A 26,730-nucleotide genomic window follows, 5' to 3' on the forward strand; every position below is an offset into this window, starting at 1 on the left:
CAGGTATTTTATCATTAACGTTTATTGATGGGATGGATAAATACAGATTGAGAAACATACTTGACAGCAAGATATCAAACTGATAGCCAGACTATAAAATGTATACAATATCCTTCTTTAAAATTTTTTTGAGTTTTTCAAGTTTTTTTTTTTTTACAAAGAGCCCTTATGATAATGGTCACTTCCATCCTATCATCATTCACCTAACAGCAGTAGAGATCCCAGGAGTAGCACCCAAAACTGAGGTGCCCCACGGAGGACAGAGGCGACAGCAGAATAATATGCTGAGCAGTACAAAAATCAGACAAAACAAAACAAAACAAAACAAACCTAAACCTCCCCACGAAATTGTACCTGAGTGACATAAACCGGTAAAGGTGTGTTACTTCGCTTTTTCATGTTTTTTTTTTCTTTTTGTTCTTTGGTCTGATAAGAAAATGGACAGTTGTGGAAAGTCAGGTAATACAGATCAGTTTCCAGTTCAGAACCCTAAATCACACCTACGTGAGTGAGGCTGCTGCACTGCTTTCCTTGGGTTCTTCGGCCGGCCAGACAGCCTTTCTGCTTTGTAAGTGACTTCATTATAGCCATCAGCTAATCACTCCCTCAGCATACACTGGCATCTCCAGATTACCTGACGGCAGACATACTTGCTCTGGCTTCAATTAACATGCTGTCAAGCATCCCTCTCGACATTCACATGGCAACACAAAACCCATGAGTTTCTCTTCATACAACCAGGAATACACACTCATAAAGGGAAAGCGTAGACACTGATTTTTATTAAATATTATTTTCCTTCCCCTTTCCATTGCCAAGTTCACGTTAACATCTTTAGAATACTAAAACGGAGAGCTCACCCACTTAGGAAACAACTGGGAATTTGGACCACTCCATCAGGTACCATCACAGTACCACTCTTCTTCCAAGTTTCCATCCACTGAGGAGTAAGAAAGAAATGACAGTGTGGTGCAGCGAGAATGCTTCCTAAACATCAAGATCGAAACCTCAATCAATGCCAAGACATTTGAGGACGTATGAGGGTCACTGAGAGCTCAGTGGAATGGTAGAAAGCTATTTCTCACCATCTGATGGGTTGCATAGACTGCTTAAGTTCTCCCATCTCAGGAGAATAAAACAGGAATTCCAATCTCAAGATGGTTTTGTTTCTCCCTTTTCCTAGCATGAGTATCAAAATAACTCATCAACAAAAGAAAAAAATCTTTAAAAAGTAATTAGTTCCCAAAATAATGGAAACGCATATATTTAGATTCCAACCATACTAGGATAGATAGGACCCCTCCAATTGCCTTTGTCTAGAAGCGAGGTGTGAGAGGTGAATTTTGTTGCAAAGGCTTCAGGAACCCCAGCAGTGATGTTACCATGATTTTGTTTCAATAATCAAATCTACTGCTGTTTGCAATTGGAGATATTCAATTTTTCTATCACCACTGGTGAACCTAATAATAATAGAGATATATAGGATACACTAAAGCAAACACTAAAATCATTTACAAGAAGGAAGAGATGCTGAGTCTCAGATACAAAAACAATGATTCATGAATGAGGAAAGTAGACTAATATTTAGGTATTTTCTAACCCAAAAGGCATAACTGGATACTTCAGAAGACCACACTGGCTTTAGGTTAATGATTCACCAGAGTTTAGCCAATAACACAGGTATATGCTAAAAGCCCTAAAGACAATCCACAGGTATTTATTTCTGCCAACGTAAAAGTCAAGCAAACTCTTAGGAATGAAATTTACAGAAGTTGAGGCTCCAAGCCTGCTTACCACTCGCATTTCTTCTTGACAGTTTAGATTAAAAGAAAAAACAAAGAGCCATGCTTACACGGCTGACTTTAGATATACAACTACTACTTCTCACCCCTTGAAAGTATGAAGGTAGGAGACACACATGGCTTAGAAGCCATATTTATACAGAAACTGGACAATATGCATGCTAGCTGGCAGGTATATCTGCTACGCCAAAATAATGCAATGCAGAAGTTCATGCAGAGCCCACGAGGGAGTTCAGGACCTACGCACTGACTTAGAAGCAGACACTGCATCTATCTATAGACAGTACCAGAAGGAACTAATATAGTAAGGTCTCAACTAATCAAACTCAGTGTTGAGCTACAGTAGAAGACCAGACTACAGCATGAAGTAGCTCTTTAGAAGACTCTAGTAAGCAGTTATTTCTAGTCCACTACAGAGTTCTAGGAAACTTAACAACAGGTTTACTGTGAAGAAATGCTATGACACCAAATATGACAACCTTTGTGCTAAGGGATTGCATGTGATTAGAAAACACGTGACATTAATGAGAGTGATTAAAAAAACAGTCCACGTCCCCAAATCAAATCATCACAGACAAAGATGCAAACTAAAAGGTACTTTTCCGTTTGGGAAGGTCAGGATGGAAAACAAAATCTCAACAAATACCAAGCCTAAAGTTAGTAATCATGATGACACATCTATCTTGCACAACACAGGAAATACCAAGAAAGAAATGTTACTTCAAAAGTTACACATCAAGAAATATCACTGGTTTATCAGCAAGGAGCTCCTTGTTGTGCACAGCAACGGCAGGCGCTGCAGACAACTCAAACATGCAGATTAAGAACCACAAAGTCACCGTAAGTAAGACATATTCCTTCCCATACATTCTCTCTCCGTTGGGCCAGTGTGTCAGCACTAGTAACTGCCTCAGTGTCTTTTCTAGTCTGTCCTTGGCAAGCAGCACCCGTACAACTTCTGTTTCCCTATGACTTTTAATGAAAAGATTCTGACTTCTCCCTAAAGACTACTTGGCATGACAGAAGCTTCATTAATTAAAACAAGAGACAAATTATTTTCATAGCACCATCTTATCCATACCCCCCAAAACCCACATATATGTGTGTGTACACATACACACACACACACATATATATGTGTATACATATATACACACACATACACACTCATGCAATGAACCAAATAACAGCAATGATCTGTGGCTAGGTAGCATTTTTCAGTCAGAAAGCTTGGCTTACAATTTTTATCTAGTCAGTATTTTTTCAAGATTTCCTTCATCAAATATATTTACTTCTAATGTCTGGAACAATCAAGGCCCATAACAGGATTCCTGATCCACTTTTTTAAAAGGACTTTAAGAATCTCTGTCTAGAATCAAAAGCCAGCCACTAAGAAATAATCTGAATACAACAGTGTCTGTTGGCTGGGCTTGCTCATGCATTATACCAATGCTGTGAAATTCAAGCTCTGACGCCAAACAGGCTGCACACTGCAGTTGTTTCCCACTAGATAAACTCTTTACATTCATAATGTAACTTAGACACCATGTCTTCAGAATTCCAAATCACAATTTCATTGTCTTTAGTATCTTAACCCCCTGGCTTCTCCCAGTCCTAGTAGCACACATGGTCTGGTCTTTTCAGACAGGACAAGCAAAGCATACCCTTCTTCCCTTCAGAGACCTGAGCTTTCTCGCAAAGCCCAACATGAAAAGACCCCATTCTGTAGGAGAGAGGCCGGCCTTGCTTTATAGGCTTCTTCCTCAAGCCCACCTCCATGCTGCGTTGAAAACACAAAAAGAAGTAACAGGGAAGTTTCCATACTGGCGCAGGAGTCAGGTCAGAACTAGAAGCGAGAGGGCTGCTACCACGCAAGCCTGCGGTGAAGGGAAGAGAGGACTCACACTGTCAATACATGTCTCTTCTTATTGTCAAAGCCAACTATCTCTCTAGTAGAATGCGGAGATGTGAAAATGGTTAAGAATGGGAGGAATAAAGTAACATGATTTTAAACACACGCGCACACGCATGCACACATACACCCACACACACACACACACAAGCACACACGCACTTTTAAAGATCTCAATACTTCAAGAGGCCTGAGCCTATTTCACTCTTGGCCAAGAGCCTACCCTCCCCCCCACCCTGCACACATTCCCACCCTCCCACCCCCCCCCCACCAGTCACTGCTATGTTCCTCATACACACAGCAAAATCCCTTTCCCTCCCGATTATATAAAAAAAACTAAACATAACTTACTTTCTTTAAATTATTTTTTAAAAGTCTCTTAAAGATTTGACGTTTAAATACTTCCTCTCTTCTGATATGTTTAACACCAAAAGCATCCACAACCGCTTGATATGCCCTCCACATTTTAGTTCTGGCAAGAAGAGGGAAGATAACTACTCCAATCAACCTAGTTAGGATGAAGAGAGGCCAAGAGTAGAGTGTGTTCTTCATCCTTCACAGCTTCGACATAATCCCACCTCTCTAATACCAGCACGAACTGTAGATGTGAGGCAGCAGATCGAATAACTGAGGCCCTCCCTCCACCACCCGCCCACTTGTCTCAATAGCAATTTACTCCTTAGGTGACAGATTTCATAAGGGATGTAATTTTCGTAGTCTAATATCAGTAGTCAAAACAAAAAAACAAAACAAAAAAGTGTTTTTTGTTTTTGAAGTTTTTGCCTCTTTTTTTTTTTTTTCTTTTTTTCACTTAGGAAGAGGTGGAAGTGGTGGAGGGGGTTCTGATGGGAGGGGTGGTGGCCGAGGTTTGTCTGTAGTGCCAGATCTGGAGGAGATGGCACCAGCTCTGGGATTCATATATTCACCATAAGAGTGGACAAATTCAAATGCAGGGGCCTGTGTGGGCTGAACCCCCTGGGCACTAAGCAGGGAGTGGAGCATATTCACAGTGTCTTGATAATCTATTGACTGAGTTGCGTTGTGACCATTAGCCCCAGGAGGGCCTTTATCCAGTTTCATATGAGGAACTCGAGTTTTACAGCTAGGCTGTGAAAAGGGCAGGCCACTTGTGTCTGAGCTATGCCCAGGCAACTGGGTCATTGTAGGAAGGGGGGGGAAGGGGAAATTCAAGGAAGATTTAGTACTCTTGGCAATCTTGGCTGGATGATCAAATACTGCTGCCCCAGTCTCTTCCGGGGGACCCCTTTTACGAGTAGAGCTGGAAGAAGACAAAGTACTGGACAAGCTGTAGGTTTTGTGTGCTAAGGTGCTTGTCTGGCTGCTGTGTTTTGGATCACTTGGGCGTTTGCTCACGGGGCCGGCTGGCAGCTGTAAGTGAGAGTGCCTGTGTGAGTGGTGGTTGTGATGGTGGTGGTGGTTAGACGGGTGAGTCCTCTGCTTCTCCTTGTGCTCGCGGCTCTTGGTGACACTGTCTTCTATGGAATTGTGCTTATCCCCTGCAGAGTGAACTTTAATGCGCATCTTTATCTCCTCTGGCTTGGAAGAAACTGCTTTATCCCCACTGGCCACAGGGAGTCTCATTTTCAGAGCTGATTTGTCAGCCTTATCCAGAAAAGGACGTTCAGGGTTTTCTGAGCTCTCAATGGGCATTTTGAGAATAACTGAAGAATGGCTGTCGTGAGACAGGAGATTCTGGGCAGCATACGCATACTGTGACTTCACATTGGCCTCCATGTTCTCCAGCTGCCTCTTCTGAGCAGCCAACTCTTCCGCGTGCTTTGCACGGTACTCCTTAAGTGAAACCTTAGCAGATGGCACACTCTTGCTCGCCTGCTTCTGGGAACCAAACGCACTGGAACCATCCTGTTGCAAGGAATGATCAACGCCAATAAGTGCTAAACTCTCACTAGTCCGATGACCCTGGGCAGCTTCGAGTTTAAACGGAGGTTGGGAAGACAGCCACCGCTCGCCCTGCAACATATCCACACTAGTTAGACTGCTCGATGACTCCTCAGAGGAAGGCAGGGAAGGCACTGCACTTGTAGACGCAGTTGACATGCTCATTAATCCTGCGATAGTTGTGTCTGAAGAGGTCTGAGAAATCATATTGAGGATTGTCTGCTCCGACGTGTTTTCATCTGCTCCTCGGTCATCTGGCTTGGTTTTCATGGCAGCCTGGTACGCCTAGGACGAAGCACATAAACCTTCATGCCAAGCAATTTACTGAGCGGCAGTACAGGGAAACGTCAATTAGGGGAACTTTTCTGGGTGGCTTTGTGTTCCTTTTTGTTTACTGGAGGTGGGGATTTTGGTTTTTGTTCAAGACCAGGCATGTCTCAAACTCAGAGATCCTCCTGTCTCTACCTCTTGAGTACTTAAAGACATTCATCGTCACACCCAGAAAATAAAGCCATTCTTAAACATTCAGTATAACTACTTTTTTTGTTTGTTTTGGTTTGTCGAGACAGGGTTTCTCTGTGTAGCCCTGGCTGTCTTAGAACTCACTCTGTAGACCAGGCTGGCCTTGAACTCAGAAATTCGCCTGCCTCTGCCTCGCAAGTGCTGGGACTAAAGGCGTGCGCCACCACTCCCAGCTCAGTATAACTACTTGGAGGCTGCAGTTAGCCTTTTTAAATTCTAGAAACTTTGATGAGATTTGTATGAACATAAGAGATTAAGTACATGCTTTGAAGTCCATTTCTAACTCAAATCTTCTGGAGGCAACAATTCTCTATAATTCACCAGACTCAGGAGACTTGGTCTGAACTAATAAGAAATACGGGAAATTTCTATACATGGTGGTTCATGCTTGCAATCCCAGCACTTAAAAGGTAGAGGCAAAGGCAAGAGGATCAGAAGTCCAAGGTCAGCCTCTCTAACAGCAAGGCTCAAGGCCAGGTGGAGCTACATGAGACTGTCTCAAAAGAGCTGGGCGGAGGCTTTCTTCCTTCTTCTGAGTGCTGGTGATTGAGTGCAGGGCCTTAGGCAAGGTGAGGACTTTTCATCTATCTGATGCGATGGGAAAGGGAATGGCTATTACTCCCAAGACTAAAATATTTGCATTACAACTCCAGACTGAAGCCCATTTAAGAAGAAAACCCTGGGCTGAAGAGATGGCTCAGCAGTTAAGGAAACTTGCTACTGTTGCAGAGGACCTGGATTCTGTTCTCAGCAACTATAGCAGCTCACAACCACTTAAAACTCCAGTTCCAGAAGAGCTGACATCTCTGACCTCCACAGGTAGTACATGCACATAAATGTAGGCAAACACTCATACACAAAAAATAAATCTCTCCCCAAACCCCAGGTCACAATATATGTAGCCCCAGGTGGTCTCAAGCTCTCAGAGGTCTCTGTCTCCCAAGTGCTGGTATTAAAGACATGCAGCACCATGCCCAACTGTAATGATAAATCTTTTTAAAAAGAAAAAAGGAGCCGGGCATGATGGCGCACGCCTCCACTCGAAGGCAGAGGCAGACGGATTTCTGAGTTTGAGGCCAGCCTGGTCTACAAAGTAAGTTCCAGGACCACCAGGGCTGTCCCTGTCGCTGTCTTCAGACACATCAGAAGAGGGCATCGTATCCCATTACAGATGGTTGTGAGCCACCATGTGGTTGCTGGGAGTTGAACTCAGGTCCTTTGTAAGGAGCAGTCAGCACTCTTAACCACTGAGCTATCTTTCCAGCAGACCCCCCTAAAACCCCCTAAAACATTTTTAAAGTAAAAATCACACTCAACCCTTCTAATTCCATCCATATCTTGCCCTACAGTCTTTTATCCTAAAGACTGAAATCCTGCTGGGCAGTGGTGGCCCACACCTTTAATCCCAGCACTTGGGAGGCAGGGGCAGGCGGATTTCTGAGTTCGAGGCCATCCTGGTCTACAGCACGAGTTCTAGGACAGCCAGGGCTACACAGAGAAACCCTGTCTCAGGAAGAAAAAAAAAAAAAAGACGGAAATCTTAGTTCATATCCATGCTATAAAGTCACAATTACTGTTAAGCAAGAAGGAAACTCCAAACCAAGCACACATATCCAATTCTGGTATATTCACTGGTGCAGTTAAAAGAAAGAATAAGTTTATCAGCACTAAGTCTTACCCTCCAATTCCGAATACGTTTCAGCCTGCTTGGAGTTTTCTCTAGAATCTGTAGAAATTCATGTGTCAATTCTACAAATGAAACATCCAAGAAACGCTCAGAGACAAGAATATCATAAAAAAGAGAAAAACCTCAACTAACTCACTGTTTTCAAGTCATGTTTGGCCAGATATGTGACAAATCAAGACGTGCGTTTCAAGGTCCCTTACACTAAAACTTACCATCTAACAGTTCCAAGGTCACAGTGGCGTCAACATACTCCCACCAGTGCTTCCCGTCAGTTGAGACTGGGATCTCCCAGTTGGACCACTTGCAAGCCAGATGGATGCAGACACAGGCCACCACAGGAGGTGTGTACTGCAGGCTAAATGTGGTCAAATGCAGGCTGACATCAAAGGGAAGGAAACAGAGAGTGTCATGAGCCCTCAATTCTCAACCCTAAACTAAAACTCTCCATTATATAAAAAAAAAACCAAAAAACCAAAAACAAAAACCAGAGGAGAGTGAGAAGGGCAAGACCATCCCGTGCTGACTCAGCACTCAACATGCCTGTCGTCTTTCTCTAAGATTGACTTCTAAGTACCTGGACACGTCTGTGGTGGGGTAAGCACAGTGAGGGTGTGGAGGCCAGAGGTGTTAGACCCCCTACACCGTGAGTTACAGGCGATGGTGTACATCCACAACAGATACTGGGATCTGAACTCAGGTCCTCTGGAAGAGCTATATGTGCTAGGCTAATCTCCTCAGCACCTCAATATCACTTTCTATTAAAATACTGCACAGGTTAACAACACTTCTAAATTTCCTAGTATCACACACTTAGTAAACAGAATACTAGTGAACAAAAAACAAAAATAAAAAAAATAAAAGAAAAAAAAGGAGCTGGGTAGTCAGCCTCGGTGAGGCATACCCCTTTAATAGCCCTTGGGAGACAAAGGCTGGCCTTTGGGTCTCTGTGAGTTTGAGGCCAGCCTAGTCTACATAGCAAATTTCAAGACTGCCAGAGTTATTTAATGTGACCCTGTCTGTCTCAAAACAAAAACAAAAGGAAAAAACAATCAAAGTCAACATAGGAGGATCAGAAGCCTGATCCCAAAACATGGGAAGTGGAAGTTCAAGGCTGGCTTAAGCAATGAGACCGTCTCAAAATGTAAAAATAAAAATGAAAAATAAAAAAAGTTGCTCTCTCAAATACAAATATACCTGATTTTTTTTTTTCTTTTAAAGATTCTGTCTGGGTTTAGGCGGATCTCGTTCTCTGGCTGCCTCAAACTCACAGCAATCCTATCTCCCCATCACAGTACTGGAGCACCATGGTGCTTGGCTCTTACTTTAAATTTGCTTCATCTTTCCTCTTCGTGTGTGTGTGTGTGTGTGTGTGTGTGTCTGTCTGTCTGTCTGTTTAGTAGACAGTTCAGCATGGCTTTGAACTTGCTGTCTGTCTGTCTGTCTGTCTGTCTGTGTGTGTTTAGTAGACAGTTCAGCATGGCTTTGAACTTGCTGTATTCCAGAGGATGACCCTGAACCACTCATTCTCCTGCCTGGGTCCTGAGTGCTGGGATCTCAGACTGGGCCACCACACAGTGTATGCAGGGCTGGCTTACTAATGCTGACCTTCTCACACTTGGTGACTGGGGATGACCGAACAAACAATATGGGAGTCAGACACAAGAACAAGCAGGTCACTGGGCAGAACAAGTTACATACTAACAGCTTTTTAAAAATTAGATAGATAGATAGATAGATAGATAGATAGATAGATAGCAAATCCTTGTAGACTAAGTGCCCATTGCTTTGGCAAAGGAGAAGAAAATTAACAATCCCCCCAAAATTACATGAATGTTCAGGTTGTGCTCTTGGACATTTTATAGCAAAGTTAATGCATAGAATTATGTATGCTAAATAAGTACAAAACCCTAGTTAATTAAAGGGTATAAAGCAAATATAAGGAAAAAAGTAAAATCTGCAGAAAAATTCATTCTCCAGAGTGCTGTCTACAATACATTACAACAAACGTTATTTTTATGGTCTTTTGTCTCTAGTTCACAAAGTGATCCTATAAATCCCTCAAGAGATGACAAGTCCAACCCAACCAAATTCCAAACCCAAAAACAGAAGAGGAAAATAAATAAAAATATAAACCTGTTGGTTGCCATGAAGTAAGATGTCTGTGCTAAGTCCTTGCTTGCTAACAAAAACAAAAGAAAAAGACGTTATTAGTTCCATTTTTTCTCAACAAATACTCAGTAAACATGTACTATTTGTAAGGTACGCAAACAGTGGTAAGTTAGGCAGACCCAGTGCCTGGTCATCTGGTGCATACATTCTACCCAAGCAAACACATCAGCGACTCTGGGAAGAAGGGGCAAGTGGGATGCTGGCAACTCAACACAGGGTCTCTTTCAGGCTAAGCAGATGGTCTACTCATTTCTTTCTTTTTCTTTTCTTTCTTCTTTTTTTTTTTTTTTGGTTTCTCGAGACAGGGTTTCTCTGTAGCCTGGCTGTCCTGGAACTCACTCTGTAGACCAGGCTGGCCTCGAACTCAAAAATTCCACCTGCCTCTGCCTCCCAAGTGCTGGGATTAAAGGCGTGTGCCACCATGGCCCAGCAAGATTTCTAATTTGAATGTAAGTAATTATGCTGCTTCCAGATCTAGAGAGGCAAGCTTTATTTTGAACATCAGCTCATTTAAAATGCAATTCCTCGATGGATGTAGTCTGACTCAGTATTTAGGGAAGAACAGAGGTTCTGATGCAAGAGATCACTGAGAAAGAGCGAGATAAGAGATGAGCCAATAGGACTTGGCTCCAAAGTCAGACTCCAGAAGGCCATGACATGTTTGGAGAAAGGAATTCTTTATTTTTTAAAGAACTGAGTAGACAGTGATTGACTTTACCATCAAGTAACAGCTGCTTCACACACAATGAGAAAGCAAGCATTCCACACCCTCATAAAACCAATCAAGGCAGACAAGCCATTCTTATCTTCTTTGGAATTTCAGAGACTTCCTATAGAAAGAAGCACATATCCCCGTCTCTTCAGCCCTGGGCTTCCTAATGCAAAACCTTTAAAGCTGTTAATATACAGAACTCACAGATCTCAGGCAGAGGAAGTGAGGAAAAGTTCTCACCAGCAACCGGAGGTCAGTCCCCAAGAGCTCAATAGAAAACTGACGCCCAAGGTTACCCTCCAGCCTCCTCTACGTAAGCCAAGTGGCACATGAATACCACCCCCATGTCTCACGCACGACACATACTAAAGATTTTAGGTTTTAATTTAAAATGCTTCAGAAACTGGGAATTTTTCTGAAATTTCATTTTTCATATAACAATATTAAAATAAAAAATAAGGCTAGCCCTCAGTTTGACATATAAAACTCTAAAAGGGGCTGGTGAGATGGCTCAGTGGGTAAGAGCACCCGACTGCTCTTCCGAAGGTCTGAGGTTTAAATCCCAGCAACCACATGGTGGCTCACAACCATCCGTAATGAGATCTGATGCCCTCTTCTGGTTCGTCTGAAGACAGCTACAGTGTACTTACATATAATAAATAAATAAATCTTTAAAAAACAAAACTCTTAAAGACAATTATGCGTATGATGATATTCAGACTTTGTCTTTTCAGGTCTTAAAGTAAAACCCAGGGCTTTGTGTGTATTAAGCAAATGCTCTCCCACTGAGCATACGCCCAGTCCCAGATAATCCTTTTTTGTTTGCTATTTGTATAGTTGAATAGGTCTTACTCTTGAACTCACAATATAGCCCAGGCTTGCTTAGAATTTACAATAATCTTCCTAAGCACTGGGAATGTAAGTGTGTGCCACCACAACTAGCACCCAGAGATTATGGGCACTACTTAAGTAGAAGGAACCCTTAAGGGTTAAGGACATAACTCTATGGTAGAGCACTTGCCCAACATATACAAGGCCCTATGTTTAAACTCTATAGCACAAACATAAAAAAAAAATAAAAAAAAAAAACAGGGATGGGTATGGTGGTACAAGCACTTAGGAGGCAGAACTCTCAACTCCAGGCCAGCCTGGCCTATTTAGCAAATTTCAGTCAAGCCAAGGCCACATAGTGAGACTGTGTCTCAAAAATGAAAATTTGTATGGCATTTAAGAACTAATTTTTTTTTGTTTAATTTTTGTTTGTTTGTTTGTTTTTGTTTTTTGAGACAGGGTTTTTCTGTGTAGCCCTGGCTGTCCTGGAACTCACTTTGTAGACCAGGCTGGCCTCGAACTCAGAAATCCACCTGCCTCTGCCTCCCGAGTGCTGGGATTAAAGGCATGTGCGCCACCACGCCCGGCAAGAACTAATTTTTGATCAGGACTGGAGCGATAGCGAAGTAGGTTAAAGGAGCACTGGCCTTTCCTCCAGAGGACCAGGGTTTGAGTCCCAGTTCCTCTGTGGTGGCTGCTGATTAACTATAACCCATTTCCAGTAGACCTGACTCCCTCATGTAGCTTCTAAGCATACCAGCTACACATATCATTCAAACATACAGTCAGGCAAAACACCCGTACACATACAAATAAGTAAGAATAAATGAATATAATTTTAAAATCCTACCCAATGGATTGTGAGTGGTAGAAATAAATTCAAACAAATTCTATGTCACCACTGGGGTTTCCTTTAATTAGACATGAACCAAAAAAAGACCATCCATGTTTAAAGAATAAATTCTATGTGCTAATACAGGATGTGGGGTTAGGACACTGGAATACCGAGGCATGTGTGGAAGTCAGAGGACAACTTTTGGATATCAGTTCTCTCCTCCCACTGTAGGATCCAGTGTTCAAACTCAGGTTATCAGGCTACTGACCCACTTGCTGGCCCAACACCAGCAACTTTCAAGATTTTCTGAAAAATGCTAACTTATATGTGACTTGGTGGCTTTTCCAAATCTGTCCTTGCACTTTGTGAAGTACCCCAACCAGACAAAAGTTGACTCTTAGTTCCTTTTCCTGTATGGCTCACAGTCCAAGCCACCAGGGTGGAGAAGCCCCAACAGCAGGAACATGAAGCAGCTGTCACACTTCGAGGAGTCAGGAAACAGAGGGCTGACTGCCGGCTGGCTGATGCTTGGTCACCTCTCTACTGTTCAGTCTGAGATCCTAGCAGGGAACAGGGCCGTCCACCTCAACATAAGCAACCTAATTCTCCACCTGCAAATCCAGGACCTGTCTTCTAAGTGATTCTGTCAAATGACACTTAATGCTAACCTCACTGTCTGGTTAAATTAAAAGATCTAAAAACAGTTTCCAATAGGTCAGAAGCAAGTGCTTGACTCCAGCCAAGCAGGTGGATGAGTCTGAATCTGGGACAAGGCGGCTGTGTTGTGCCTGAGGCCAGAGCCGGGTACAGCCCCAGGAAGTTAGGGTTACTTACCTCGAACAAGCTGGGTGCACTTTACCACATGTGTATGTGGGTGATCAATTGTTAGTTCAAACCCTTCAAAAAGAAAAAAAAAAGTAACTGGTTAAAAAGCTAAAAATATTCAACATACTTATCTCTCTTTTGTCTGAATTATTAATGGCCAGTTCACTTTTCCCTCTCAAAAGTACTGTGCAGAGACTAAGTGACTAAACGTATCCTTCACACTCTTCTCTATCATCTCCACAGACTTAGCAAAGGTACAAGTCAGACCTAAAGACCACAGGAGAGGGCTGGAGAGATGGCTCAGTAGTTAAGAACACTGGCTGCTCTTCCAAAGGTCCTGAGTTCAATTCCCAGCAACCACACGGTGGCTCACAACCATCTGTAATGAGATCTGACGCCCTCTTCTGGTGTGTCTGAAGACAGCTACAGTGTACTTACATACAGTAATAAAATAAATAAATCCAAAAAAAAAAAAAAAAACCCACCAAAACCCAAAGGACAAGACCACCTCTGAACACAAAAATCTTTTTTATGGAGGCTAGAGAGACAACTCCCTGGTTTTGAGTACTAGGTGCTGCAGAGAGCTGAGTTTGACTCCCAACATCCACATGATGGTTCACTGTAACTCCAGTCCCAAAGGATCGGACACTTTCTTTGGATCTCTGTGGGCATACATGCTGCAGACAAAAATGCAGGTAAAGCTGGGTGGTAGTGACCCACGCCTTTAATCCCAGCGCTTGGGAGGCAGAAGCAGGTGGATTTCTGAGTTCGAGGCCAGCCCGGTCTACAGCATGAGTTCCAGGACAGCCAAGGCTACAGAGAGAAACCCTGTCTCGGAAAACAAAAAAACAACAAAAAAACAACAACAACAAAAAAAAGCAGGTAAATCACTCCTACACTTAAAATGGAATGAACCTAAAAGAATGTTTTGATCCTATTTAGGAACAAAAGGATATATAGCACAGGGTTGAAAGCAGCAGGCACATAAATATTGGTGGCTTCTATGGCTTAGTCTCTTTCATTTGGGGAAGTAAAGAGTAGGAAGACACATTACCACATAGCCCCAGGCTCGCCTCAAGCTCACTCTGTTGCTGAGAATTACTGCACTTAAGATTCCCCTGCCTCCAGCTCCCAGATGCTGAAATACAGAATGCACTACCTCACCCAGTTTGGAGCTGAGGACCCTAGATATCAAACCTAGGGTTAATGAATGCTAAGCATTCTACCAACCATTCACTCTGTAGCTGCGGCTGGCTGCAACTCTTGGCAATTCTGCTTCTGCCTCTGCCACCTGAGAGCTGGATTATAGCATCTTAAACCTCACTGTGGTCCTTCTCATCAGCTTCATTATAATGTGTACTGGTTGTTTTATCCTATTTCAAAAAGTCATTACCAAAATTATTCAACGGACTCAGTATATTGAAAAACTGACATAAGTAAATTTTCTTTTGAGCACATAAATATAAATCCCAGCCACAAATAGTGGCACACTCAGGAGGCCTGGCAGATTTTGAGGGTTTTTTTATTTTTTTATTTTTATTTTTTTATTTTTTCAAGACAGGGTTTCTCTGTGTAGCCCTGGCTGTCCTGGAACTCACTTTGTAGACCAGGCTGGCCTCGAACTCAGAAATCCGCCTGCCTCTGCCTCCCGAGTGCTGGGATTAAAGGCGTGAGCCACCACAACAGGCTAGATTTTGAGTTTTTAAAGCCAACTTGGCTACAAGGTGAAACTGGTCTAAAAACAACAAAACGCGCACGGGGGGGGGGGGGGGGGGTGCGTACACACAAACAAAATGCTATTACCTAAACACATTGTCAAACCAAAACAGTTTATAGGAGAATGAGTCTCCCCCCCACCCACCACCTTTGTCATTATTTATCAGGTTAAAAAACTGCCAAACTAGCCAGGTGGTGGTGGCACATGCCTTTAATCCCAGCACTCCGGAGGCTTAGAGGTAGGTGGATCTCTGAGTTCAAGGCTAGCCTGGTCTGAATGACTCTCTACATATAAACTCTCTTGAAAAACAAAGCCAAACAAATCAAAACCAAACAGAACAATCAGATAAATCATAAACCTTACAGGGTTGGAGAGATTGATCAGCGGTTAAGAGAACCAAATGCTCTTCCAAAGGTTGTGAGTTCAAATCCCAGCAACCACACGATGGTTCACAACCATCCTTAATAAGATCTGATGCCCTCTTCTGGGGTATCTGAAGACAGCTACAGTGCACTTACATATAATAATAAATAAATCTTAAAAAATAAATAAATAAATAAAAATTAAGGAGCACCGACTGCTCTTCCAGAGGTACTGAGTTCAATTCCCAGCAACCACATGGTGGCTCACAAACATCTGTAATGAGATCTGACACCCTCTTCTGGGATGTCTGAAGACAGCTACAGTGTACTTATATATAATAAAACTTTTTTTAAAAAAATCATAAACCTTACAATGAGAAAATTTTTTTAAATCTTGACTAATAGCTGTTTCAAGGGTCACCAAGGACCTAACACTGTGAAAAGTGACCAGGGTTAATGATCTGTCTCCATTTAATGAGCCCCACAGACATTTTTACCCAGGAACAGACACTTCCCAAAGCCTTCACAAGATTTTCTCCCATCTAACAAACTTTAACATGAAATCATTATATCCCATACATATTTTTTTCCTGCTTTAAAAAGGAAAATTAACTTACCTAAGGTCTGCAAAATTATACTCTCTAAAATCACCAGATCTTGAACTTGTTGTAGGTAAGCCTAAGAAGGGGAAAAAAAACCCAGAAGTTACATCCAGCAAAAGGATGTAAATAACTTTAAAAACAAAACAATCAAAAGTCTGGATAGAGGCCCCTGAGCAATGGCTCTGCAGTTAAGAACACTTGCTGCTGTTGCAGAAGACCTAGGTTTGCTTTCAAGAACTCACAGAAAGCTCACAGCCATCTGTAACTCCAGTTCCTGGGAATCCAACACTCACTCCCTGGCCTTCCCAGGCACGTATGCAGGTGGTGCCCTACACTCATGTAGGCAAATAACTAATGCACAGAAACTTTTAAAATCTTAAGGAGTGGTAGAATGGGAGATAAAAGGTAGTGTTAGAACTGGAATATATAGTCTTTATGTCTATCCCACTCAGGACAGAAAGGAAAAGCCCCGAACATCAAAAGATAACACTTTACTAATGGAAGGCTACCAAAAGCACAACTGCATTTATTTTCAGGTATTTTAAATCTTAGAAGTCAGATAATCTAGACATGAGAAATATCACACCTCTAAGAATCGTCACATTTCACTTTCAGATCTTTTAACAGTGCTATAAGAATCTAACTAATAAATATTTGACTCACATTCAATTTTTCTCTTAATTCTAAAAATAAATTCTGGAGCTCAAAGGAGCTGGGCATATGAAATGGATCTCTGTGAGTTTGAAGCCAGCCTGTATGTTGCTATGTATTGTAATGCGAAATTCTGTACCCACCAAGAGTAAATTCTCACATTTACTAGCTTTGGTTATGCAAACCTTGTTCCTTAATCTAAAACTATTGGTCAAATAAAATACTGGAAGGATTAGAGGTAGATAGATTTGTGGTTACCTGGTTAGGGGAGTAGAAAGAGAAGAACGAGAGGAGAGGAGGATGTCACATGAGGAGATGAACCTAGCACGTGGCTAGGAGGAGAACAAGTATTTGGGGTACACTTTTAGGGAGGTAGCCAAGCCAGCAGTTAGAAAGTAGATTAGGGATAACCCACCAGTAATTGCCAAAGCTAAATAAAATAATCATAGCCTGAGCCTCATTATTTTTACGCTAGTCAGGGATAAGCTTAATAAATTGGTTGTCCTAAATATGGGCAAACCAATGTGGGGCAAGAACTCACTTAGACTCCAAGTTTAGATTGCAGGTATACTGGGTAGAGTCACACACTCCCTGCAAACACTGCTTAGGGACCAGCTAGACTAAAGCTCCCCAGGAAGGCTTTGCTTGCACTCTGCATCTGCTGAGAACAACATACAGGATGCAGTTCTTCCAAGAGCTGCTCTGAAAAGCCAGCACTCTGCTTGGTGGAGAGCACGGCTACTGCCAAGGTCCAGAGTTAAAAACAGCAGCCTAATCTGGGCCCACTGAGTCCCCAGCCCAGTGTCTGGTAAGAGGCACCAGCCCAACCAAGCATGGCAGGGCACATGGGCCAGGGACCACTGGAAGATGTCCAGGGAAGGTCTAAACCCTTGCAGAAGCACAGCCGGTGGAGAGGCCTGGCCAGTGCTGGCAAAAGATCATGAGCCTTGAGCTAGCTAACAGCTGGGATGAGGCTTCCGCACCGTAAGGAATAAACTAAAAAGTCCCAAACTGATAAGGTATTGAGCTTAAACAATAAAAGGGAAACTAAATGTTTTTAAAAATCATAGAAAGAAATATTTAATTTAAATATAAGAAAATAAAGTTCTTAGGGAGAAGTTTCAGATTAAGTGTTTCTGCATTCGGGATGGAGGGAAACACAATGCCTCACACATTGCGTCTAGATTGCATATGATCTTGCTTTGTTCATCAGCACACAAATGGCTGTTTCTTTCAGTGATAACAGTTTTGTGTGTCTTCTTTTGGAGAAATCAGAATAAGTCTTGAAGAAAGAAGAAACTGAGAAACTAGATACTAAATTGAAGATCATAAAACAGACAAGAAAAGAATCTTTAAATCAAAATAGGAAACCCTCAGAGGAATCCAAATTGGAACATTCCACAGGGGCTTAAGAAATTAGAATGGCAACCCATAGAAATATAATATATTGAATTAAGACTCCAGATTCTGCTTATTGATGCTACCTTAAAACAATGCCACATAAGAGATTGTGTTTCATTTATAGTTTGCCCAACTGAGATATGTACACGTTGATACATCATACAATTGATACATGTTAAGAGTTCTAGTGGACTTATGCCTGCGTTCTGAGGGGGATGATTCTGGGATTGCACATTCATCAGAGATGATGGCTGTCTTGGATCTGCCTTTACAGATTAAAACTGATGATGCTCTGACATATAATCCCATTAAAATACAACAGTTTTATGGACATCATGGCATGAAGCCTATTCTGGATGTAGTTTACAGTCCTACAGGACAAGCCATTATAGAAAGACTTAACAGGGCCTTGAAGGAAAGGCTCATAGAACAGAAGGGGGAAGGTGTTATGATTTGACTATGAAATGTCTCCTGTAGTCTCACGTGTTAAAGGGTCCAGGTACCAGGGTAAAGAGTGGTTCAGCAGTGAAGATGTTACAAGGCTGGGAACCTGAGTCTGATCCCAGGAACCCAGATAAAGGGAGAAAGTTAGGGTGTGGCGGCTTTCAGCAGGAAGTAATTGGATCACGAGAGCTCTCACCTCAGTGGATTAATCCAGACGCAGTTATAATCTGATGGCATTGTTGGGAGGTAAAGGAGACCAGAAGGTTGGGCCTTGGAAGTAGGTCACAGAAGCACACCCTTCAAAGAGTGCATCTCGTCCCTGGCTATCTCCTGTTGCTCTCCCCACCTGCTCCTTCCTGGCCATGATGCTCTGCCTCATAGGCACGGGACCAAAAGCAATATAGCTAAGTAACCACAGGTTGAAATCATTGAAACTGTGAACCAAAAGGAATCCCTTCTTCCCTTAGATTGTTTGTTTTTCAGATGTTTCATCAGTGATAAAAAGTGGATAGCAATGCTTGCTTCTGTAGCATATACTAAATTAGAATAAAGAAATTTTCTAAAAATAAAAATACATAAAATTCCATTTATCTTCTTCACAAACCATGATTCCTACACCCATAAAAGACTTAAATAACCTAGTAACAGAAATCTGAGCTAGGTGTGGTGGCACACACCTTTAATCCCAGCACTCGGGAGGCAGAGGCAGGCAGATTTCTGAGTTCAAGGCCAGCCTGGTCTACAACTTGAGTTCCAGGACAGCCAGGGCTACACAGAGAAACCCTATCTCGAAAAACAAAAAACAAAAAAACAAAAAAAAAAAGAAAGAAATCTGTAACTTTTCCTCAATTATGGGTGTTTGAATTCTCAACATCTCTGATCACTGACTTCTCAAAGCAGAACTGGAGAGATGGCCCAGTAGTTAAGAACCATAGTGCTCTTCAACCCAGCTCACTACCACTTCTACCTCCAGCTTCAGTGGATCCAAGATCTCCGCCTCTATAGACACCTACACTCACAGACATATACATATTTAATTAAATACATAATCTTTTTTTTTTTAATAAGTGAAGAAAATCAGGAGTCATCCTTTTTTACAAAAACCAAACTATGGGTGTGTTTTTCTTCTTTTAAGACACAGGCTGTCAGTATGTAGCCCTGGCTGCTCTCAGACTTACTATATAGACTAGTTTGACCCTCAAGGAGACCCACCTGCTTCTGCTTCCTAAGTGCTAGGATTAAAGGCATCCAATCCAGCTTGGGGAAAAGGCTTTGCAATAGAATTTTTGCCTAGCACTTTCTGAGGTCCTAGATTCAACACCTAAAGTCAACACAAATACACAAATACACACACACACACACACACTAAGGAAGCATGAGCAAAAATAGAAGAACTGCGCATACACACTGGAGGAAGGACCAGAGCACCTATGGAACTGCAGTCAGCAGCATTCGTATCACAGAAAAAGGGGTGAACTCTAGTCTGAAATACTTTTTTTTTTAATTTTTTTTTATTATTAGGTATTTTCCTCGTTTCTGAAATACTTTTTAAGACCTTGAACTCCTGACTTGAAGAAATAAAAGTATGAACTCTGACAATGACCATGTGTTTCTCAGCCTTTTGGCTAGAATCAAATATAAAATAAATACACATCAATCTTGCTACTTCTAGGCATTTGGTTCATTTTCAGACTGATATTTAAGTATGGCCCTTTATCATGAAAAAAAATTTTCCACAACAAAACTTCACCTTTAAAAAAAGCTCAGGGGCTGTTGAGATGGCTCAGTGGGTAAGAGCACCCGACTGCTTTTCCGACGGTCCAAAGTTCAAATCCCAGCAACCACATGGTGGCTCACAACCACCCATAATGAGATCTGACTCCCTCTTCTGGAGTGTCTGAAGACAGCTACAGTGTACTTACATATAATTAAAAAAGCTCATAGAGGGCTGGAGAGATGACTCAGCAGTTAAGAGCACTGACTGCTCTTCCAGAGGTCCCGAGTTCAAATCCCAGCAACCACATGGTGGCTCACAGCCATCTGTAATGAGATCTGATGCCCTCTTCTTGTGCATCTGAAGACAGCTACAGTGTACTTATGTATAATGATAAATAAATCTTTGGGTTGGAGCACGCAGGGACTGAGCAAGGGGATCAAGCGGGGCACTGGACAGAGCAGGGTTGACCAGAGCAAACAGAAGTCCTAAAAATTCAGTTCCCAACAACCACATGGTGGCTCACAACCATCTGTACAGCTACAGTGTACTCACATACATAAAATAAATAAATAAATAAATCTTTAAAAAAAGCTCATAGCCTAGCCAAGTTGCACATGCCTTTGATCCTACATTCGGGATGCAGAAGCAGGCTGATCTCAGAGTTCAAGCCCAGTCTTTTCTATAGAGCTAGTTCTAGGACAACCAGGGCTATACCAAGAAACCCTGTCTTGAAAAACAGTAACAAAAAATGTTTATAACATCAAGAAGCCTGGTATGATGAAACACACCTTTAATCCCAGCACTCAGGAGATAGAGGCAGTCTGGACGGTCTCTTTAGCTCAAAGCTAAGCTGGTATAGAGTAAGTTCCAGGAGAGCTAGAGCCACACAGATACCCTGTCTCTGGCAGGAGGAAGGGACGGAGGAAGGGAGAAATGAAGGAAGAAAGGAAAAGAAATAACCAACAAAAAGAATGCTTATACCATCAATAAAAGACTGGAAAAACAGCCAGATGGTGGTGCTGCACACTTTTTAATCATTTTTAAACAGTAGAGAAAAAGAAAATATTTTGGATCTAGAGGGTGGAAAGAAATTTATCCAGGTGATATAACTCTCTTTTGCTCTTATGCAGCTTTCAATTTTAAGACAAACTTTTAGATGAAATTGATATGTATGTTTTTAATTTTCAAAATTAAACACTGGCAGGGAGGTGTAGGTACACAGTTGAAGGATTTCTGTGGGTTCAAGTCTAACCTGGTCTATAGTCATGGCTACACAGAGGAATCCCATCTCAGGCTAAAAAATAAAAATAAGTAAAAATTAAACTGAGAAATTGAACAGCCCAGATTCAAAGTTACAAACTGAAGTTATGGTTGTTAAAAGTGTAAACACTCACTCACCTCACTCCTCGTGTCAGGAAGTGACTCCTGTGGGTGCAGGCAAGTGTGTGCCACCTTGATGACATGCTCCAATTTCTTTGGTTGTTCTTCTACTTTTGCTGCTAGAAACAAGGCTGCTGGAGCCATGGACTTCATAGAAGAAAAAAAAGGTCACACCTGTTATTTATTTCTAAATGATAATCAATCTAGGAAGAGCTAAATGTCAAACAAGTCTCTGCCACAACCTCGTACCTCTTATTAATACTTTCCACCACCTGTCAAATCATAACCCCAGCCTTAGCAAGCCCTCAGGGATTCATGTGAGAAGGCTGCAGACCTTAGCTGCTTTCCATTGAAATGGCTGCAAAAGGGGGACAGTCAACACGCACGGTCTGAAACAAACACTGCTGACGGCTATGGGGAGGAGGGAGAACTGTAGAATTTTTTTTTTAGATTTATTTATTTATTATATGTAAGTACACTGTAGCTGTCCTCAGATGCTCCAGAAGAGGGCATCAGATTTCATTAGGGATGGTTGTGAGCCACCATGTGGTTGCTGGGATTTGAACTCTGGACCTTTGGAAGAGCAGTTGGGTGCTCTTACCCACTAAGCCATCTCACCAGCCCTGTAGAATTTTTAAGAATAAATTTGGGGGCTCAGGAGATGAAGTGGTGACCTATGTCCAAAACTCTAGCAGCAACATCTGTAACACCAGAGTTAAGGTATAGGCATAGGTGGCTCCTAGGGGCTCAGTGGCCACCCAGTCTAGCCAAAATAGCAGGCTCCTTATTCAGTGAGACCTTATTTAAAAAAAAAAAAAAAAAGATACCAATAAAAGACTTGTTGTTTAACCTATAGACCCTGCCCCCTACACACAGGCAAAAACACAAATGTATATAAAACACATACTAAATAAAAATGTTTTTGTTAGGTGTGGCAGCCCTAATCTACAATCCCAAAACTCCTTAGATCTCAGAGTTCAAAGCCAGCCTGGTCCATATGGTGAGTCCCAGAAACTACATAGTGAGATCCTGTCTCAAAAAATAAAAACTCTTTTTAACTTATAAACCAATCTTTTAAAAAAAAAATTTACAGGGGCTGGAGAGATGGCTCAGTGGTTAAGAGCACCGACTGCTCTTCTGAAGGCCCTGAGTTCAAATCCCAGCAACCACATGGTGGCTCAGAACCATCCGTAATGAGATCTGACACCCTCTTCTGGTGCACCTGGAGACAGCTACAGTGTACTTAGATATAATAATAAATAAAAAATTACAGGTACTAGAAATGTGGCTCAGTTCACAAAGTCCTGGCTCCACATAAGAAAAGTGTGTGTGCTTTGGTTTTGGGGGCGGAGGGAGCACAGATATAGTGGTGCACCCCTACAGTCCCAGCACTGGCATCTGTAAGTTTAGTCATCCTCATTTACATAGTGAAGTCAAGGTCTGCCTGGGCTGCACAAGACTGCCTAAAAACAATAAAAATAACCTGGTGGTATCACACACCTTCAATCCCAGGACTGGGGAGGCACAGGCAGGCTCTAAGTTCAGGCCAGCCTGGTCTATACAGTGAGCTCCAGGACAGCCAAGGCTGCACAGAGAAGCCCTAGAATGGGAGTGGGACACACATACCAAAGAACAAAAAAACTACAAAATATTAAAGTCACAAGATAGAAAATATTTAGGGGAAAAAAATAACTCAAGCCAATTTACAAATAAAGATCTCAAAGAGTAACCATAAAAAAAACTGAAACATCGTAATCTGTATTTCCAACACTACTACTACTTAAATTATAATTTTCTAGATTAAAGTCTGGCACGCTGCAAAGATATTGCACAACCTTCTCTATCCTTCCGCTCTTCTTAAAAGCTAAATTGGAACCAGTCTAATGTCCAATGAACAGATTAAGAAAGGAAGGCACTGGGAATGTATCAATTGGCAGAGTGCTTGCCCTGGGTTTGACCCAGTCAGCCTGCCCCTCCCTCTCCAGGGACTGAATTAGGTTGCCAGGTTTGACAGCAAGCACCCTTCCCACTGTAAGGCATCGCACTAGCCTCAGCCTCCCTAGTACAAGATTACAGGCACTTGCACCTAACTCTATGAGGCATTTTATACCAATTTATACTATACATTTATTTTCTTCATAAAAAAACAAACAAGCAAAAAAAAAAAAAAAAAAAAAACAAAGCAAGCAAACACCACAGCTAATATTTACCAACTGCTTGTTTTGGACAAGAAATGTGAAAATTAACGTAAACACCATAACATAAACTTACTTGGAAACAGGCATGATTATTACTGAACACAAAGAACAGGGATCTGAGGCACATGGTCGCTCACACAAGCCACACCGCTAGTAAGCAAGTCAGCAAAACCCCAAACCCACACACTTCTAACCCAGCATACATTCTTTTTTGTTGTTTTGTTTTTTGTTTTTGTTTTTGTTTTTCAAGACAGGGTTTCTCTGTGTAGCCCTGGCTGTCCTGGAACTCACTTTGTAGACCAGGCTGGCCTCAAACTCAGAAATCCGCCTGCCTCTGCCTCCCAAGTGCTGGGATTAAAGATGTGCGCCACCACGCCCGGCATTCTGCATTATTTAAGTACACTGCACTGTTCTTTTTATTTACTCATTTATTTATTTATTTTTGTATTTCTGTTTTTGTGAGACAGGGTTTCTCTGTGTAACAGAGTCCTGGCTGGCCTGGAACTCAGAGATCCACCTGCCTCTGCCTCCTTGGTGCTGAAATTAAAGCCACGCACTACCATGCCTGGCCTAAACTTCATTTCTTACAAATCAACTAATGAGGGTAAAATATATCCAAATCTGTTGCTAGCCGAGCAGTGGTGGCGCATGCCTTTAATCCCAGCACTCAGGAGGCAGAGGCAGGCGGATTTCTGAGTTTGAGGCCAGCCTGGTCTACAGAGTGAGTTCCAGGACAGCCAGGGCTACACAGAGAAGCCCTGTCTTGAAAACCCAAAAAAAAGAAAAACAAAAAACAGTTAGAATGTTTACTACTATGCCCTGTCTCCTTTCGGCCACCTAGATTATGAGAAACAACACAAAGAAAATGTTCCAGAAAATTGTACAATAGGGATATAGTGAGGCATAATCACACTAGTTCATATACAGAAGCAGGCCTGGGATACTGCATGTCAAATATTGATCAATGATTACCTCTACACGCACAGGGGAGCTTTCAATACACACATTTCTCTATTGTTACTTTTTACTATGCAAATTCATTATATTTGTAATAAATAAATCAAAAGTCATACGGCGGCTAGCAGGATGGCTCAGCTATCTGATGTGCAACTGCCCAAATTTCACAACCTGACCCTATGGAGGAAGAAGAGAACCAAAACATGTCCTCTGACTTACATATGTGCACCACAGCATGTGTGAACTGCACTCACACACATCATGTACACTATATATGTGCACACACACACATCTGCAAGAGCAGGCTTCACAGGCCTAACATCAAGGTCACCAGGTTTTAAGCCCTCTTAAATCTAATTTTAATTGATCACAGCTAAATTCAACCTATTAATGTTCTGTAAAGAGGGTGTGCCAATTCCAGAATATACTAAAAAAACAATACTCTAAAGAAGATCAACTACTTGGGACACCAGTTATGGCAGTGTTTGCCTTTAATCTCAGTGCTCAGAAGACAGAGTCAGGTGAATCTCTGAGTTCCAGGCCAGCCAGGGCTGCATAGTGAGGTTGTTTCAGAACAAGAGACAAATAAAAACAAAGGATATGATATTCAAAAGAATGTCTCTGTAAAGAAATAATTATCAGGTCATTAATCCAACCAGTTTACTGCAGGTACTTTGGAAATAATCAGAAGTCTGTCTTGACCAAGATTAACACAAAAGCAATAAGAAAGTAGGTCATTAAATAGGGAAATATATGCTAACACTTAAATGCACACTGAACAACCTGATTTAAGACTTCAAGTCTTTATTACAATAAAAAAAAGTACTTGTCAGGCATGTGCCTCCAGTTCATAATGCCAGTGTTTGGAAATTCAAGCCAGCCAGAACTATATAGTTCAAGTGCAGCCATTAGTACATAGTTAAGAAGAAAAGGAGGAGGAGGAAGAGGAAAAAGGATTAAAAAAAGGAGAGCTGAATGTAGAAAACCCTCAAAATTTCTAAGACAACTAGGAAACTCCTCTTTAATTTCATTCTTCATTAATTACTTCTGTTTCAGTGCTATCAAATAGCCTCAATAAAGGCTAATTGGAACTATGGGAGCTAAGGGCAAAAAAAAAAAAAAAAAAAAAAAAGTCAAAATGACTAATCTAATCACCCAAAATTCGGAGACTTTACTACAGATCAAGAGTTCCCTGTCACTCCTGAACCTGCCTGCCAATTTCCTACATTATAGGAATTATATCTAGCTTCACAGTTTCTCTTCAGTTTGTTAGCATCAAAACAAGACAACTCAAAATGTATTATCTGGGCTGGAGATGGCTCAGTAGTTTTGTTCCCAGTGCCCACTTAGGTGGCTCACAGCACCTAGGTAACTCCAGCTCCAAGGAATTCAATGTCCTCACCTAGCCTCTGAGGGCACTCACACACTCTTACCATTCCCTAACCCAAACACAGGCAAAAATAAAGCCAAGTCCTTTTTTATCCTAAATTTGAAACATGTTTTCTTAAAGACTTTTAAAAATGTTGCAAAACCTAACTTACATTTGTCTTCTTACTCGGAAAGCTATATTTAAATCATGGTTTCTTTTCTAACTTTAAAATAACGAGCCCTAAATTCTAAAATTAAAATCATAGTTCAATAACAACGACCAATCATAAAGTAGGCAGCTACACTCAAACCCAAAGGGATTTCACCATAGAAAATTATACTTACATATCGATGAAACTGTGTAAAAGACTGAATCATGTAGAATCGGTGCATGTATACTATAGCAGTATTGATCGTCAGTTGTGAGCTGAAGTGCTCGAGTTAAGGTTCAGAAGCAGACAATATAATCTCCCCCCAAAGTAACAAATGGCCAAGCTAAACAGATGATCCCACAGGGGAGTAAAACTTAACTCTTCCAACCCAACAGCAGATTCGTTTCCTTCTCTAATGAAATTAACTGCCAATTGACAACATGTGCTCTACCTAACGGGTACTTAATATGAACTTACTGACTGAATAAACAAAACAAGTAGCAAGTTGTAAATCAGTACAAACAAAGCTGCATACGACCTCAGGCTTCCTGTCCTGTCACTTGCCT

The 26,730-nt window shown here is 41.7% G+C and overlaps 1 protein-coding gene across 3 annotated transcripts in view; it reads right to left on the reverse strand.

Moving 5' to 3' along the window:
- Positions 1 to 26,730, reverse strand: part of Ccnt1 (cyclin T1) — a 29,047-nt gene continuing 2,317 nt past the window's right edge. Inside the window, exons 2-9 of one of the 3 annotated variants that reach the window (NM_009833.2) lie at positions 26,358 to 26,439; positions 21,508 to 21,636; positions 15,912 to 15,972; positions 13,225 to 13,287; positions 9,977 to 10,022; positions 8,056 to 8,219; positions 7,835 to 7,905; positions 1 to 5,919 (exon numbers count right to left, since the gene is read on the reverse strand). In NM_009833.2, the coding sequence (NP_033963.1) occupies positions 4,522 to 5,919; positions 7,835 to 7,905; positions 8,056 to 8,219; positions 9,977 to 10,022; positions 13,225 to 13,287; positions 15,912 to 15,972; positions 21,508 to 21,636; positions 26,358 to 26,439 (2,014 nt within the window). In that variant the 3' untranslated portion in view covers positions 1 to 4,521. Of the gene's footprint in view, positions 5,920 to 7,834; positions 7,906 to 8,055; positions 8,220 to 9,976; positions 10,023 to 13,224; positions 13,288 to 15,911; positions 15,973 to 21,121; positions 21,404 to 21,507; positions 21,637 to 26,357; positions 26,440 to 26,730 lie in introns of those variants that run through there. The other 2 variants (NR_160872.1, NM_001368702.1) reach the window with 2 other exon arrangements.

This window comes from Mus musculus, chromosome 15 (genome assembly GCF_000001635.26).
Source record: "Mus musculus strain C57BL/6J chromosome 15, GRCm38.p6 C57BL/6J".
In the NCBI taxonomy this organism is placed as follows: Eukaryota; Metazoa; Chordata; class Mammalia; order Rodentia; family Muridae; genus Mus; species Mus musculus.